Source organism: Lactuca virosa, chromosome 9 (assembly GCF_052849685.1).
Source record: "Lactuca virosa cultivar CGN04683 chromosome 9, Lactuca_virosa_CGN04683_v6, whole genome shotgun sequence".
Lineage (NCBI taxonomy): Eukaryota > Viridiplantae > Streptophyta > Magnoliopsida > Asterales > Asteraceae > Lactuca > Lactuca virosa.
Genome location: NC_136434.1, coordinates 206,584,929 through 206,598,322, shown reverse-complemented (window position 1 = coordinate 206,598,322; position 13,394 = coordinate 206,584,929). Strand labels below are relative to the sequence as shown.

Below are 13,394 nucleotides of genomic sequence, written 5' to 3'. Positions count from 1 at the left end.
GTTGTCATGGTTTTATTTTGGTCTTTTAGCCCTTTTGGTCATGAATCTAATGTCAACCTTTTGTGGTTGTTAAAAAATGATGTAATGGTTTAGAACTACTTTGTTGTCATGTTTATGGTTTAGAACAACTTTGTGATTGTTAAAGAATGATGTTTATGGTTTATAACTACTTTGTTGTCATGTTTATGGAACGACATTTAGCGGCTTTGATGACTTTGTTTTGAAACAACAAATAATCATTAACATTATGTGATAACTACATTACATTGTCATTATCAGCCATCAAAAGGGTACACATTTCTGAAGTTGTCCAAAATAAACCTAAATCGATATTACAATATCAAATAGCAAAAAACTACCATATTCCCCTTTTACAATTTCATAATTAAAAAACACCCAAAATTACATGCAACTACAGAGGTCCCTAATTCCTAAATCCTAAATGAAAAACACCAAACCACCACAAATAGTAACCAACTTGCAAACAAACACATCTTCACCCTTGCCACTTGATAGTTTGCATTGTTGACATTTCTCAATAATCCGAGTATTATCAACATAGATCTTGCACATATTGGAGGATCAATCCATCCTAAGAATCTGCATCTGGAACCCTTCAAGTAAAAAAAAATAAAAATAAAAACCTAAACATGAGGGTGATTTTCCAAAATACGGGTAAAATACCCAAATGGAACACTTACCTGTTAAGGGCAGGAAAGAAACCTCCGATCACGGTTTGCTGATATCCAGGAGGTGCGAACCCTGCAACCCTACCACATAAACACATCACCATTTGAATTGTTGATGTCGAAGAAGTTGCGAACACAGAGTGGGAACGATATGAAGCTCGTGAAGGTTGAAAATGGAAGAGTGAGGTATCTCCTTTTATTTTGAATAAGGTTGCAAAAAAGGTCCCTGTAAGTGGGAAGACGAAAATACCCTTGTCTTTATTGCAGCTAACAACACAAATGGATGGAAGTTAATGTCAGGGACCAAAAACAATAGAAAAATCCAATTTTGGACCAGTGGTGCACCAAGGTATCGTTTTGGACCAAAATCGCATAAATTTGCCAACCACACCGAGGTATCGTTTTGGACCAAAATCGCATAAATTTGCCAACCACAGGGACCATTTTTGCAATTTTATCACCATAAAAAATTCTTCCATACAATTCAAAATTAAGCAATGCAAAAATCGCAGGAAGCCTCGTAGATCATCACAACTTTCCCCATTTATCTCAAATTATATAAAGAGCATTGCGACACATATGTTAATCCCTTTGTGATCCTTATGGCTTTACATATACACAGTTAAATAATATTTGTTTCTTTTCCTTCTTAATTGTTGAAATTTGCCTCTACAAGAATTATGATTATTACTTAAAAAGTTAATATTGATCACACCATCAATGTCTTAATCAACTTTATATTATAATGGCACAATCAAAACCTTGTGACCAAATTTGTTTTGATCTTATGAACATGATCTTACAAATCATAAAACGATCATTTCTATAGAAATACATTGTATTTAGCCCCTCTAATTCATTACCATATTCGTCTATTCCCCCAACTTCAAAATATTCACAGCCAAAAATTTCAAAATAGACAACATATTTCGTATGTACATACAAACCGAACCATATATGAAATTAAGGATACATGTTCCAAAACTCGGTTCACAAATGAGAAGAACTCATTATCATAAATGGATCTTGTTTTAGTTTTTTAAGAAAAAAAACAAGTTTACAAAATTAATGTTGAATTTAATTTTGCTACCGAAAGTAGACCTTTCGACTTGTATCCTTATCTCTGTTTTGGGTGTTGGTTTTTTCCTGTGTCAAGAAACTTGCAAAATGAGACAAACAAAAAGAATGCAGATATTGCTAAAATTAGCACCTTTGTTAATTGTATTAAAAAAAAGTTAAATGCAAGAAACAACAACATACTTTCAATCTTTTCTTATTAATACTTTATACTTTGACACCAAAAACAGCTAAAATTTCGTTTCAAGAACATGTAGATTAGACTTTAACAGAAATACATGTAATTTAACTTTAGATTCTAACCTATATTTACTTCCTTTTGATCCAAAAAAAGAGGTGCATTTTCCTTTTTTGCCCTTTCAAATAGGAAACTTGCATACCCATGTCACATATCAACAACATGACTAAACTAAAATTCGGGTAAAACACAAAACATGAAAAGATAAAATAGCGTACCTTTAGGGAAATTAACTTTTTACTTCCATTTTTCTTCTGTACATTCCCTGTAGATTGACCTCCTTTATCACTAGATATAATACCCTTTTGACAAGTAACAATCTTTGCTGATGCAACTTTTTTAATACCAAATCTTTTTTCAGCTTCTTTACCAATCTTTTGATTTTGTTCATTAACCTTACGTGGCATCAAAACTTTCCCAATTGATGTATGTTGTTGAACCTGCAAATTTGAAGAACAATCAACAATCTCACATTCCCAAATAACATTTCAACATTCTTTTTAAGGTAAAAAGTAAAAAGTTTTCAACTTTGTTGTTACCTTGGAAGCGTGTATATTACTTATACTCCCTTGTTTGTTGGATTTTGATAAATTTCTAACATTTTGAGCAGGGGCCTCTTTTGTCACATTCAAAACTCTAGGTTTGTTTTGTGCATCTTTACACTGATTCAAAGATGAAGAGGAAGAAGCTACACTTGATTTTCTTGAAGAAGATTTGAGCCCTCCTTCTGAACACCTCACAACCCTTACAGCTGGCCTTGTGGCACAACTTCTTCTGAGATTGTTCCTTAAAGATGTCAAGAATTCACTACTTTGGTTTGACTTCGACACCTCTAATCCTTTCTTTTCATGGTGTTCATTTCGATTAGATGTAACAGTGCTCATTGCACTGCCTTCCTTTTCTTGTTCTTGGCTTGAAAAAGAACATAGACTTGGTTTTGGTTTTGAAAGTTTAGGTCTAGAGGTGTTGTTGGTAAGACCACTTTCACAACTTGAAGATACTTTTGGGGTTTTAATGGAATTGGGTTTTGTATTGTTACTTGATCCTGTGCTTCTGGAAGACTTCATGGTTAAGGTTTTGACAGGATGTTGCTTATTGGAGGTTGTAAGATTGTTTCTTTGTCCCCATGCTTTAGTTTTGTAGTTTTTGCCTCTTGATTTTGAGACTGAGGGAGGGAGTTTTGGAGAAGGTGGTTCTTGAATGGTTATTGAGTTTGGATGGAAGATTGTTGAAAGTAACTGGCTTGAAGAACATTGATGGAACCTATAAAAGTTAACTTGAGAATGTGATAAAATCTAAATGAAAGAAGAAGCAAAAAGCAAAAAGCAGGTAGTTCTTTGATGCTTACTGATGGATTATATCGAACCATGAGTCATTACTGCAAAAAAAGAAAAGATAACATTGGACATTAGTACATTACAATCATCTCTAGCATTAAACAAGCTTATTATATAACTAAAATAAAAGAAGATACTCACCTCTCATCATTGGTCAAATCGCATATACTGAGATCAGCCCACATGGGTACTTCAATTTGGTCCTGGATGATATGATTAAACAATGATATGAATACCTAAGATATAAATATTTTCTCATGGAAATTGCAACAAATGCATTTGGAAAATATTTTGTAGGTGCTATTATCCAATTCAATAGAAATTCTTTCGAGAATCTTACATACTACAGGTTATGGTTATGATCATTGTCAAAAGAAGAAAACAACAAATTTACACTAGACTACAGTGTAACAAGATTAGTTGTTGCAATTTCATGGAAAGAGGGAAAACCAGTCATAAGATAGAATCAAAATACATTTTGCACGCATGTAATATTTAAAGAGAATGCAATGGAGCAGGACTACAGGCTGAACAGAAATCCTTCACAGAGCTAAACCAAATGAACACTGATTTGAAGTGCAGGAAACAATTAATTGAACAAACACTCGAGAGACGATGATTAAAAGCATTAGGCGAATGATATACTTAAGAAAATAACCTAGCAACCAATTTCTTTATCCGGGCTATGTCATAACATTACTTAACTAAACCCTAGAAAGTGGTTTCATCAAACTGAAATCATGAAAGTACAAATCTGATGACACCAGGAGTACGATTTTACCAGAAAATCCCAGTGATCTACTGAGTCGGTGGTCTTAACTACTTCAACCCCAGCGCCGATGTTTTTTCCACCGCCATCGACGGAAGATAATGTCGTTTTTCGCATAGTCTTGCGTTCAGTAATCATCTTTTGATTCTACAACCCAAGCATCAAGTTCTGAGAGACAATTTCGATTTCTTCTGCGATTCCATTACCTTCAAGGTCCGTTGATGCGATTCTTCAATCTACAATGCCGTTAATCTTGAGTCGTGAACCATTTTGAATTTTTTTATAAAATGTAACACGAGCCCTCAAAGTATTGATTAATATCAATCAAGTCCCTATGTTTTATTTTATGCACAAATGTTCCTCTAACTATTTATATCGTCAACAAAGACCCTTACAAAAAAAATGAAGGATGTCATCTAATGTGTTGCACATTGGCGGTCTCAAACGAGTCTTCAGTCGGTCTTCAGGTCTTTTTAAGGTCGGTTTCGGAACGATCTAGTCTTTTTCCGGACCGATCCATGTCGGTATTTTTCCTGTCCGGTCTTTTTTCGAACCGGTCTTCATTCGGACGGTCTTTTTTCATCCGGTCTCGTGGTCTTTCCGTGCGTCTTTTTCGGTTCGATTTATAGGTTTTTTTGGTTTGGTTTCGATATTTTTTTATTCTTTTGTTTTTGTTTCGCGCTTTTTCCATTAACAAATATGTCATTAACACCATAATGATAAATTAAGATTTATTAAAAATGATAATTTAAGTTTAATAAAATAAAAAAATAAAATAAGTTAGATAACTTGTGATTAAAACTTGTATAATTAACAAAAAAATAATATATTTATAAAGTTTGGCTACCGGTCTTTTTTTCCAAATTGGTCTCGTTCGGTCTAGGAACGGTCCGGTCTATTTTGGGACCGGTCTTGGAATGGTCCGGTCTTTTTTCGGTCTGGTCTTTTTTAGGACCGGTCTTTTTCCGATCCGGTCTTGTTTTAGACCGATTCAGTCTTGGTCTTTTTCCGGTCCAGTCCGAGACCGGTCTTTTTGTGCAGGTCTTTTACAATGTCAAAAAGTCAGTTTGGATTGGAACCAATTAAAAAAGAGCAAGAAAAGAAAATAGAGGTTGCAGAAATACTGATGCTACGAGTGGGCTTGAAGCAAAACATTGTTGGACAAAATCTTAAACTTTTCTTTCAAAATTTCCTTTGGAGTGACGTCGATCATCGAGAAATTAAAAGATAATGCAGATTTATAGGAGTTCATACATGTAAAGAGACAACTAGTTGTTGTTGTTAGAAGGGTGGAAACAATCTCTGTTACCGATGAAACGAGGAGAAGATAGTCGAGAAGAAAGTGGGAAGATAATATGAGTTTAGACTTGAAGATATTAGCCCTTATAAAAGACATGACATCTGATAGGAGGGTTTGAAAGTCGATTATTAAGATAGTAGAGTAGTATAGTTGTAGATTAGCTACCAGATTCTTTTCCTTTGTCTATGATTTGGTGTTGTTTATATTTCAAATTTAGAGTATTATTATTATTATTATTATTATTATTATTATTATTATCTTTACTTTTGCTTATATTAGCGTGTTTGTACACAGTTTATTCGTTTACCATGTCCCTCTTTGATGTTTATTTAAAAGTATCCGTACTCGTGCAATGTTGTTTATATTTCAAATTTATCACATCAGTTTTACAATAACAATCTACATCAATGAAATATTAATACTCTTTCAAAATGGATCTCACTGTCACATCAACAACCATTTCAGTACTCTTTCAAAATAAGTCCCGCTGCCACATCAACAACAATTTCATACATTTTTAATAAAACTTATTTGTTTATGTGAAATATATGAATATATACAAATAAATCTATCATAATGATTATAATTAATATGAACATACACACTAATTAACTAGTATAATTTTTTTTTTCTTTTGACGGCTTAATACTATAATCTCTTATAAATTTACAGTGAATAAATAACTGCCCACCAACAATATTTCTTTTCATTCAAAAAAAAAATCAATTATATATATTACAGGTAGGGCTGACCATTAAGTTGATTTGTCATTGTCACTCACCTTTCAATATTTGAAAGGTTTGTGATGACATGACTTTTGCAAGAACATTTAAAAGCCGATGTGGGTGCTCTAATACATCTAAGTTGGGATAGCGCCGTTTTATTTTACATTTATTATTATTTTATTTATTATTATGGAATGTCGGATCCTGGTATTGTTATTGTTGTATTTGGTTATAAAAATTTTATATAATTGGTTCTCAATTTTATTTTACTTTTTAAATTGATTTGTGGTCACCTTGATTCTAAAATATTATTTTTCTTCAAAAACCACTTGATGGACTAACTTAGAGCTTATATTTTACTTTCAATAGGTAAAACGAGTAAAACAAAGAAAACTATATCTAAAAATGAAATGATTTGAAACTGCTAAAAGCGTGTATTCAGTTATATCCAAAAAAAAGAATTCCATAATTATTTTAACAGCCAAGTATTAAATAATTTGAATGGTATAAATTTTATATGACAATTGAAAGAAAACAAAGAAATTTATCTTTTCATATATTTTCACAATTCACTATAACAGTTGAAACCCATATACCCCAACAATATAACATAAGAAGAAAAAAAAAACACTTTACCATTTGATATATGATTTTTCTTTTTTTTTCTTTTTCTAGACAACATGAACAAGCAAACCTATAAACACTAGTTAGTATCTCTTGCTTAACTTCCCCCACCATGACTGTTTTGTCCCTCCTCCTTCCCCATTTACACCTTTTACCAATTTTGCCCTTGTCTCCTTTAATCGATTCTTGTACTCTTTCTTCCATATCTCAAATCTATCTTTGACCTTCTTAAACTCTTCCATTTGTTTGAGGTAAGGCATCTGTTGTTGTTGTTGTTGTCCAATAATGGTTTTAGCATTATCATCAAAATCATGTGTTTTTTGCTCCAACTCCTTTGATAGATGATCCACCACCCCACCACCACCATTGTATTCCACAAGAGTTTGAGTTCCTGAAGAAATGCCGCCAACGCCATCCCCCCCTGAATCCCCAAGACTCTTCTTGGCTGCAACCAGACTCTTCTGCACCGTTCAACAACAAACATATGGTAGGTAAAAGGGTAAAAAGGTAAAATCACTTGTAGTAAAAGGTAAAAGGGTAAAATGGTAAATTGACCTGTAAAGAAGCAATCTGTTTTTGCCAAGCTTCCTCCACAGACTTCATTTTGATTTCATGTTCAGACCAGCATGCTTCAAATTGTTTAATTTGGTCCCTCAAAGCCGTATTTTCTTGCTCCTTTTGACTCAGGGACATGTCTCCCTTGATGATCATCTTCTGCAGCTCTATAACATCCAAGGGCATAATCGGAAGATTATCTTGCAACATACCCTATACACAATAAAAAAATTAACTAATACTCCACAACCATTTTGTTATTATAATTATATTTAGTTTCTAAAATAAAATAAAAATACCTTTGTAGACATCTTCCAGCTGCAGACATGGCTGAAATACCTTCTAGCCAACCACCCACGACAAACTGACTGTATATATACAATTGCATTCAGATTCTCATCCACTGATTTTGCTCTTGGCTTCTTTATAACATTCCACTTTCTTCTTGAATTTTCACCACGAATAACTGCTAACACGTGTAAAAAAAAGTTCAAATTTGCACAACATTTCTTACTACATGATTGCAACGTGACAAAATAAAAAAAACAACCACATTTCTTACATGATTGCAACGTGACAACTCCCGCCATTAGTTCACGGAAATCACAAGCAATTCCAATTCCATCACCAGAAAACCCCTTCTCCACCTTATTTTTTTCCATAACTTGTTTTCTTAATTTCTCCAAAACCAAAAACTGTTCTTGTCTGAAATATATTTTGGTGTACCCAAGTTGGTATGCTTCCGGAAGAACCCGAAATTGTTGCAAAACTGCAACCGATGTACTCAACACATCCTGACAATAACTTTTCTTCGAGAGAAGAAGACACCCAAACCTACATTTATATAAAAACAAATTATTAAAAACAAATTATGTAAAAAACTGAGGTTTTACTTTTACTTTTACTCACCTGTTAGCAAATTCTTGATGTGACATACGTATAGGATAGCGTGATTTTGAGATTTTTATAATCTCCAAAATGCCACTGCACCTCAGCTGCTGCAACACGGTTTCTTTATCGAATGTTCCCTGAAGTTGTTTGGCATTTGGTCTTATGCATCGGATGAAATGTGGGTTTGACTTTTCCAACATTTGAATCAATTTGAACAATTGGTACTGAAAAAAGGTAGGGATAGTTAAGTAAATTTACATTTATCTCTCAATAAGCTAAATAAAATCTCAAAAACTGTAAACTCACTTATTGTAAAAGATTAAAATCACAAAAACGGTAAAAAGGTAAATGGTAAAAGGGCGTGAAATGCTTGAATCTTTACCTTAAACTTTGTCCCAAGAGTTTGATTATGGAAATCAGTTTTCAGAAAATTATTGCAGGATGATGAGAGAAATTGGAGGGTATCAGACTGCAGTGTGTCCCTGTTCTTTTCCAAGAACCCGGTTGACTCATATTTGACCTCCCCAGCATAATGGTCAACCTTAAAAGAAGATCCCTTTTCATCATCAAACCCTAAAATCAAATGCTGTTTGATCTTGTTGAAAAAGGTCAAATCAGTGGCTTCTGATGTATTTGAAGCTTCATCTAGTATAGATAGTAGCCCCATGTTTTTCTGCAACCCATCATCAAATATAATTTTTTTTTTTAAATGCAAGAAATTGCCCTAAAAAATCATACCTTTTTCAAAAAAAGAACATAAAAGAATCAATACCTTTTCAAAGAGGTCTAAACACCCTTGATTGTCCACAAACTCTACCTTTTTCCACTCAATACCCTCCAATTCATATTCCTAAATAAAAAAAGCACTCATTTATTAAAAACTACATAATTTCTAAAAAAATAGCCCTTTGATTCTCTCACCTCTTGTTCAAGCTTAAATATATGTCGAACAAAGTGCTGCTGCAGCCTCTCATTAGCATAGTTTATCAACAACTGATCAAAGCTATTTTTCTGAAGATTCAAAAATCAGTTGTATAAAATATATAATTTTAAGTTTCTATTATGAGATTAATAAATAAAAATGCTAAATATAATATTTATATACCTGAAATGACTCAAAGCCATAGATGTCCAAAATGCTTATAGACCTACCACTGTCCCCCTTAAGTGATTTATTAATTGTTTCTACAAGCCAATTGAACACACTTGTGTAAACAAATTTCACCAATGCATCTCTCACATCAATCGCCTAAAACAAAAATTAAATTAAATTAAATATCTTTAACTAAATCAGTATATTAATTTCATAAATAAATACCTGCTGCTGGTTTTTATTGGTAGATAGAGTCATCATGAGGTCCTTCACATTGCACCCCATCAACCTAGCAGCACTTCGACTAGCTGATAAAACACAAATTATTTTCATAGATAATTAACTTATTATTATTAAATAATATTAAATGAATATTCAAGAATATACCTTCATCAGTGACAACTTGAACATGATTTTCATGATCGATTACTTCAAATGATATATTCCCTAACCATAAAATTGAAGCCACCAATTTAAAGACACGTTCTTGATCTTCATGAGAAATTTGAAGGGCATCCATGGCTTCCTGATCCAATATATAATATAATATCTATGTTAAAAATGATAATAAATAAATTTCTTGTTCACAGAATAATAATATTAATCAAATTTACCATCAATTTTTTGAAATTTTGAGCATCATCAACATCATGAATTTTCAAGCATCCACTTTGATTCAGGAACTTGTACTCACTCGCCATTCTTAGATTCAATTTATCTATCAAGAGATTAAAAAAAACATAATATTGAGCAAACAATCTCGATAATAATAAATTATTTTTGAGATAAAATAAATAAATAAATAAACCTCTCATATCAGATGGAGCACCAGCACACATTTGGTAAAAGATATGATATGACCTTTCACTTCGACACAGATGAGATATTCTTGACTGGTCAAAAAGTCAAAATTACTTCAATAATTTCGTTTTTGAATTACATGATAAAATCTTTAAAATAATAAAAAGAATAAGTACCTTTTCAAGAAGAACTGTTGATGTTTAAGCAAAGAACATTTAAAACCTGTTAGTAAAACTTAAATAAATCAAATAAACTTTAAAAAGTAAATATTGCTTACGAGTATGAATATAAGCCCCACATATTATCCCTTCTGAATTATAATGAATATCAACAAGTTTCCCCTGCACCACATTTTAAAAAATTAAGTACCTTTTCAAGAAAAAAAAGTTTTTAAAAAAAAAAAAAAAAAACCCACAAATCGGCTGGAATTTTTATTCCTTGATGTTTTTGCATTCCCAAAAGCTTCCAATATACAGCAAGTTTGACTTATTTTGACTGACATTTCACTCTTCCCAGCTTCTATCAAATACTCCATAACTAACTTTGCTGTTACACTCTTTCCAGCTCCACTTTCCCCACTACATTAAACAAAAATTCCATTTTTCAAAAAAGATTATTGCAAAAAAAAAAAAGAATGATTTTTGACTTCATTCAAGTTATAATACAAACTAACAAACCTGATAATAATCGACTGGTTTACACCATCTGCAAGCATCAGCATCATAACAAAAAGTAGAGTCAAATTACGTAAATACCCTCGTTTTTATTTTATTATAATACTCAATTATCTGTAAAACTCACCTCTCATCATGTGAGTGTAGGCAGCATCTGCAATTTTATATGCATGAGGACTTTCCAAAATCTTTTCTTTGTAAGCCATGATGACATCACTTCCAGCAACTGAAACATCTTTGAAGGGATTGATTGCTAATAAAATGGGCCCCACCATAGTCTGTTTTACATTAAGGATATAAAAAGATTATGATGAATGAAGGAAGTAAGTAAAATTCATTATTCAAAAAGAGATGGAAAATATATATTATGCATACATAAATTACATCACGTTGATATCTATACTGGATATTACATAGAACTGATGGCTCATTCAGGTAACCAAGCTCTACAAGATTGTTTACACCATCAAGGATTTCTGTATTTGTAGGGAAGAGATCTCTTGTAGACACTGTCATCACCTACAAAAATAAATATTTTTTTTTATTTTTAGTTTATATTTAAATATTTAATTATATTTAACAGATGTTTTTATAGTAGTAGACTTACAGTTCCATCCAAAAGTATAACAGATGCTTTTCCTCCAAAAGCTGATTGTATCTTTCCCAACTCCCAAAACCCATTTTGGACACGACACCATACTCGGAGTTGCTGAAAGGGTAAAATAGTCATTTACTCACATTCAGACATCAGTCACACATCATTAATGGGGAGGGGTGAAAGGTCCTTAGTGTTGGCTAGGTGATATTATATTTATCTCAATGTAAACAAACACTATGTTAGAATTTTCAATTTTGTCACTTGCAACCATTATTTTGTCTGTAATTATTGGTCTACTCCTATCTGTTGGTTTTAGTTTCTAGCTACAGTCTTTTATAGCTTTTTTCAGTAGCTTTTATCAATATGAAAGTTAAAATAGTGATCTATTTGATACTTAAAATTCAGATGTGGACAAACAGATAAGAACTGAGATTAAAGGAATCTATGAATCATAAGGTGAAACCATGAAATCTTACCTTCTTGATATAATAATCGATGCTATTATCCCATCCAGAAGCCAGTGAGGGTGGTGGTGAGGGAGTGGCAAGATTGGCACCACCGTTCTCCGCCAATCTATGTTCATGCACAGCCGCCATGGTGTAAGGTGATTCGCCACATGAAGGAGTTTCCAACACATTTTTCCGGCCAAAACTACCATTACTGACAACATCTTGCTTCCTGCTGTCACCAACCTCTGGCGATACGCCAAACATGGCCAGGCCTGGACGCTTAGGAAGACGTGCCCTGGATGCCGGCCGTGCTGGTAACGCCGGCGGCAAGTCCGCTGGCTTCTTGCTCTCCTCTTTCCGCTGGAGAGAGTCGAGCATTTCCTCCAAAGAACTCCGAACTATCATTTTCACCAAATTACAACGTCCACTCGATTTGAAATCAAGGCCGACTAAATCGACGTATAGACGAAAACCATCGTCTTCGAGATTCGAACAATGCCGAAAAGAACTTTAAAACCCTAATCCGATTCAGATTAGAAAAAATGAAGAGATTATAGAAGCCTGCGTTCCAGAAACGGACAAATTTCGTAAAATGAAGAAAATCAAAATTCAATTCAGTCTGAACTTTACAAAACCTAACCCAAACAACTGAACATTTCCTCGAAAAACAATTCGGGGGCGAACAGAAACTTCAAACCTAACAAACAAATTATGGAACTATGAGCTGTAAAAGCGACATACAATCATTATTTATGTTTATACGCGCATCAAAAACAAGAATCGTCCGAAATAAGCAAAATCGGAACTGGGTTTTGCGTTAAAATCGAGGGTTTCTTGTTTTTAAACTAATTTCTACTGCCTTGAAAGCAATGAATTACAAGATGATGAATTATGGTCCAACAGAGAGAAAGAAATGCAAGATTAATGGCAGAAAGAAGGAATTATCTGATGAAAAACAGATGCAGTGGTTGTTTGTAGATTAATTTGGGGGATTTGAGAAAATTAGGGGAAAAAAGGAAATGTGATTTGTCTGTTTGTTGCTTAAAGGGAAATTTTGAATTTATTCAGGTTGGTGGTAGTGGCGGGGGGGTACCATGATATCATCCGTTGGGTTTCTGATTGTAGTGATTAGTGAAGTAATAATAATCTCATTATTCTTTTTTCGCTCTAATTTCTAAAGAATAATAATACTATTTTATTATTTTTAAGGTGTTATAAATTGTAATGGTTTTGTTTAATTATTTTTAAAACAGATTGTAATAATTTCATCCAGAGAATAAATGTGATATTTGATTTTTATGTGTGTTAAATTTTAATGTTCTTAATTGGCAACACTTTTTATATTATTTGGGGTAAATTTCGTTGTAAACGTTTATGTGTGGTTTTATTTTTTAATCCATATGTCATTAAATCTAACTATTCATTTGCATTTTAGTTTTTATCTTGTTTTTGGCCAAACCCTAAAATAAATGGAAAAAATATTATCATTTAAAATTATTGATATTATATCATTCAATTAAGTTTAATTTATAATTAAATAACATCTTCGGTGATTAATTATTTTCAATATTTTT

At 32.7% G+C, this 13,394-nt stretch overlaps 2 protein-coding genes across 5 annotated transcripts; both read right to left on the bottom strand.

The window, feature by feature from the left end:
• Positions 1 to 285: 285 nt before the first annotated feature.
• On the bottom strand, positions 286 to 4,370 carry LOC145136024 (uncharacterized). 4 transcript variants are annotated; one of them, XM_079070224.1, is made up of 7 exons: positions 4,123 to 4,370; positions 3,483 to 3,544; positions 3,353 to 3,382; positions 2,544 to 3,267; positions 2,223 to 2,444; positions 702 to 770; positions 286 to 614 (listed from the first exon to the last, which is right to left on the bottom strand). In XM_079070224.1, exons 1-6 carry the CDS (start codon positions 4,246 to 4,248, stop codon positions 705 to 707), a joined length of 1,230 nt encoding a protein of 409 aa, XP_078926350.1. In that variant the 5' UTR covers positions 4,249 to 4,370; the 3' UTR covers positions 286 to 614; positions 702 to 704. The 4 variants fall into 4 exon arrangements, with proteins under 4 accessions (XP_078926350.1, XP_078926352.1, XP_078926353.1 ...); XM_079070226.1 differs by having other exon boundaries at positions 702 to 762; XM_079070227.1 differs by lacking the exons at positions 286 to 614; positions 702 to 770 and adding an exon at positions 777 to 956.
• A 2,289-nt stretch (positions 4,371 to 6,659) lies between these two features.
• On the bottom strand, positions 6,660 to 12,895 carry LOC145136023 (myosin-2-like). Its single transcript, XM_079070223.1, has 21 exons — positions 11,848 to 12,895; positions 11,381 to 11,482; positions 11,149 to 11,292; positions 10,901 to 11,051; positions 10,777 to 10,804; positions 10,515 to 10,677; positions 10,377 to 10,440; positions 10,276 to 10,289; positions 10,107 to 10,191; positions 9,913 to 10,016; positions 9,686 to 9,824; positions 9,524 to 9,606; positions 9,311 to 9,454; positions 9,127 to 9,216; positions 8,978 to 9,055; positions 8,588 to 8,878; positions 8,224 to 8,429; positions 7,877 to 8,148; positions 7,614 to 7,780; positions 7,315 to 7,527; positions 6,660 to 7,220 (listed from the first exon to the last, which is right to left on the bottom strand). Exons 1-21 carry the CDS (start codon positions 12,223 to 12,225, stop codon positions 6,843 to 6,845), a joined length of 3,294 nt encoding a protein of 1,097 aa, XP_078926349.1. The 5' UTR covers positions 12,226 to 12,895; the 3' UTR covers positions 6,660 to 6,842.
• Between the last annotated feature and the right edge of the window lie 499 nt (positions 12,896 to 13,394).

What these genes read in the sequence shown, in the direction of transcription:
- LOC145136024 (XM_079070224.1), bottom strand. Translation starts at nt 4,248, where the DNA reads ATGATTACTGAACGCAAGACTATGCGAAAAACGACATTATCTTCCGTC. An exon ending in TAGATCACTGGGATTTTCTG is followed by an intron (nt 3,545 to 4,122) that starts GTAAAATCGTAC and finishes CATATCATCCAG; the next exon opens with GACCAAATTGAAGTACCCAT. An exon ending in AAAAGTTAATTTCCCTAAAG is followed by an intron (nt 771 to 2,222) that starts GTACGCTATTTT and finishes TTTATGTGGTAG; the next exon opens with GGTTGCAGGGTTCGCACCTC.
- LOC145136023 (XM_079070223.1), bottom strand. Translation starts at nt 12,225, where the DNA reads ATGATAGTTCGGAGTTCTTTGGAGGAAATGCTCGACTCTCTCCAGCGG. An exon ending in CTACACTCACATGATGAGAG is followed by an intron (nt 10,805 to 10,900) that starts GTGAGTTTTACA and finishes TGATGCTTGCAG; the next exon opens with ATGGTGTAAACCAGTCGATT. An exon ending in GTTTAGACCTCTTTGAAAAG is followed by an intron (nt 8,879 to 8,977) that starts GTATTGATTCTT and finishes GATGGGTTGCAG; the next exon opens with AAAAACATGGGGCTACTATC.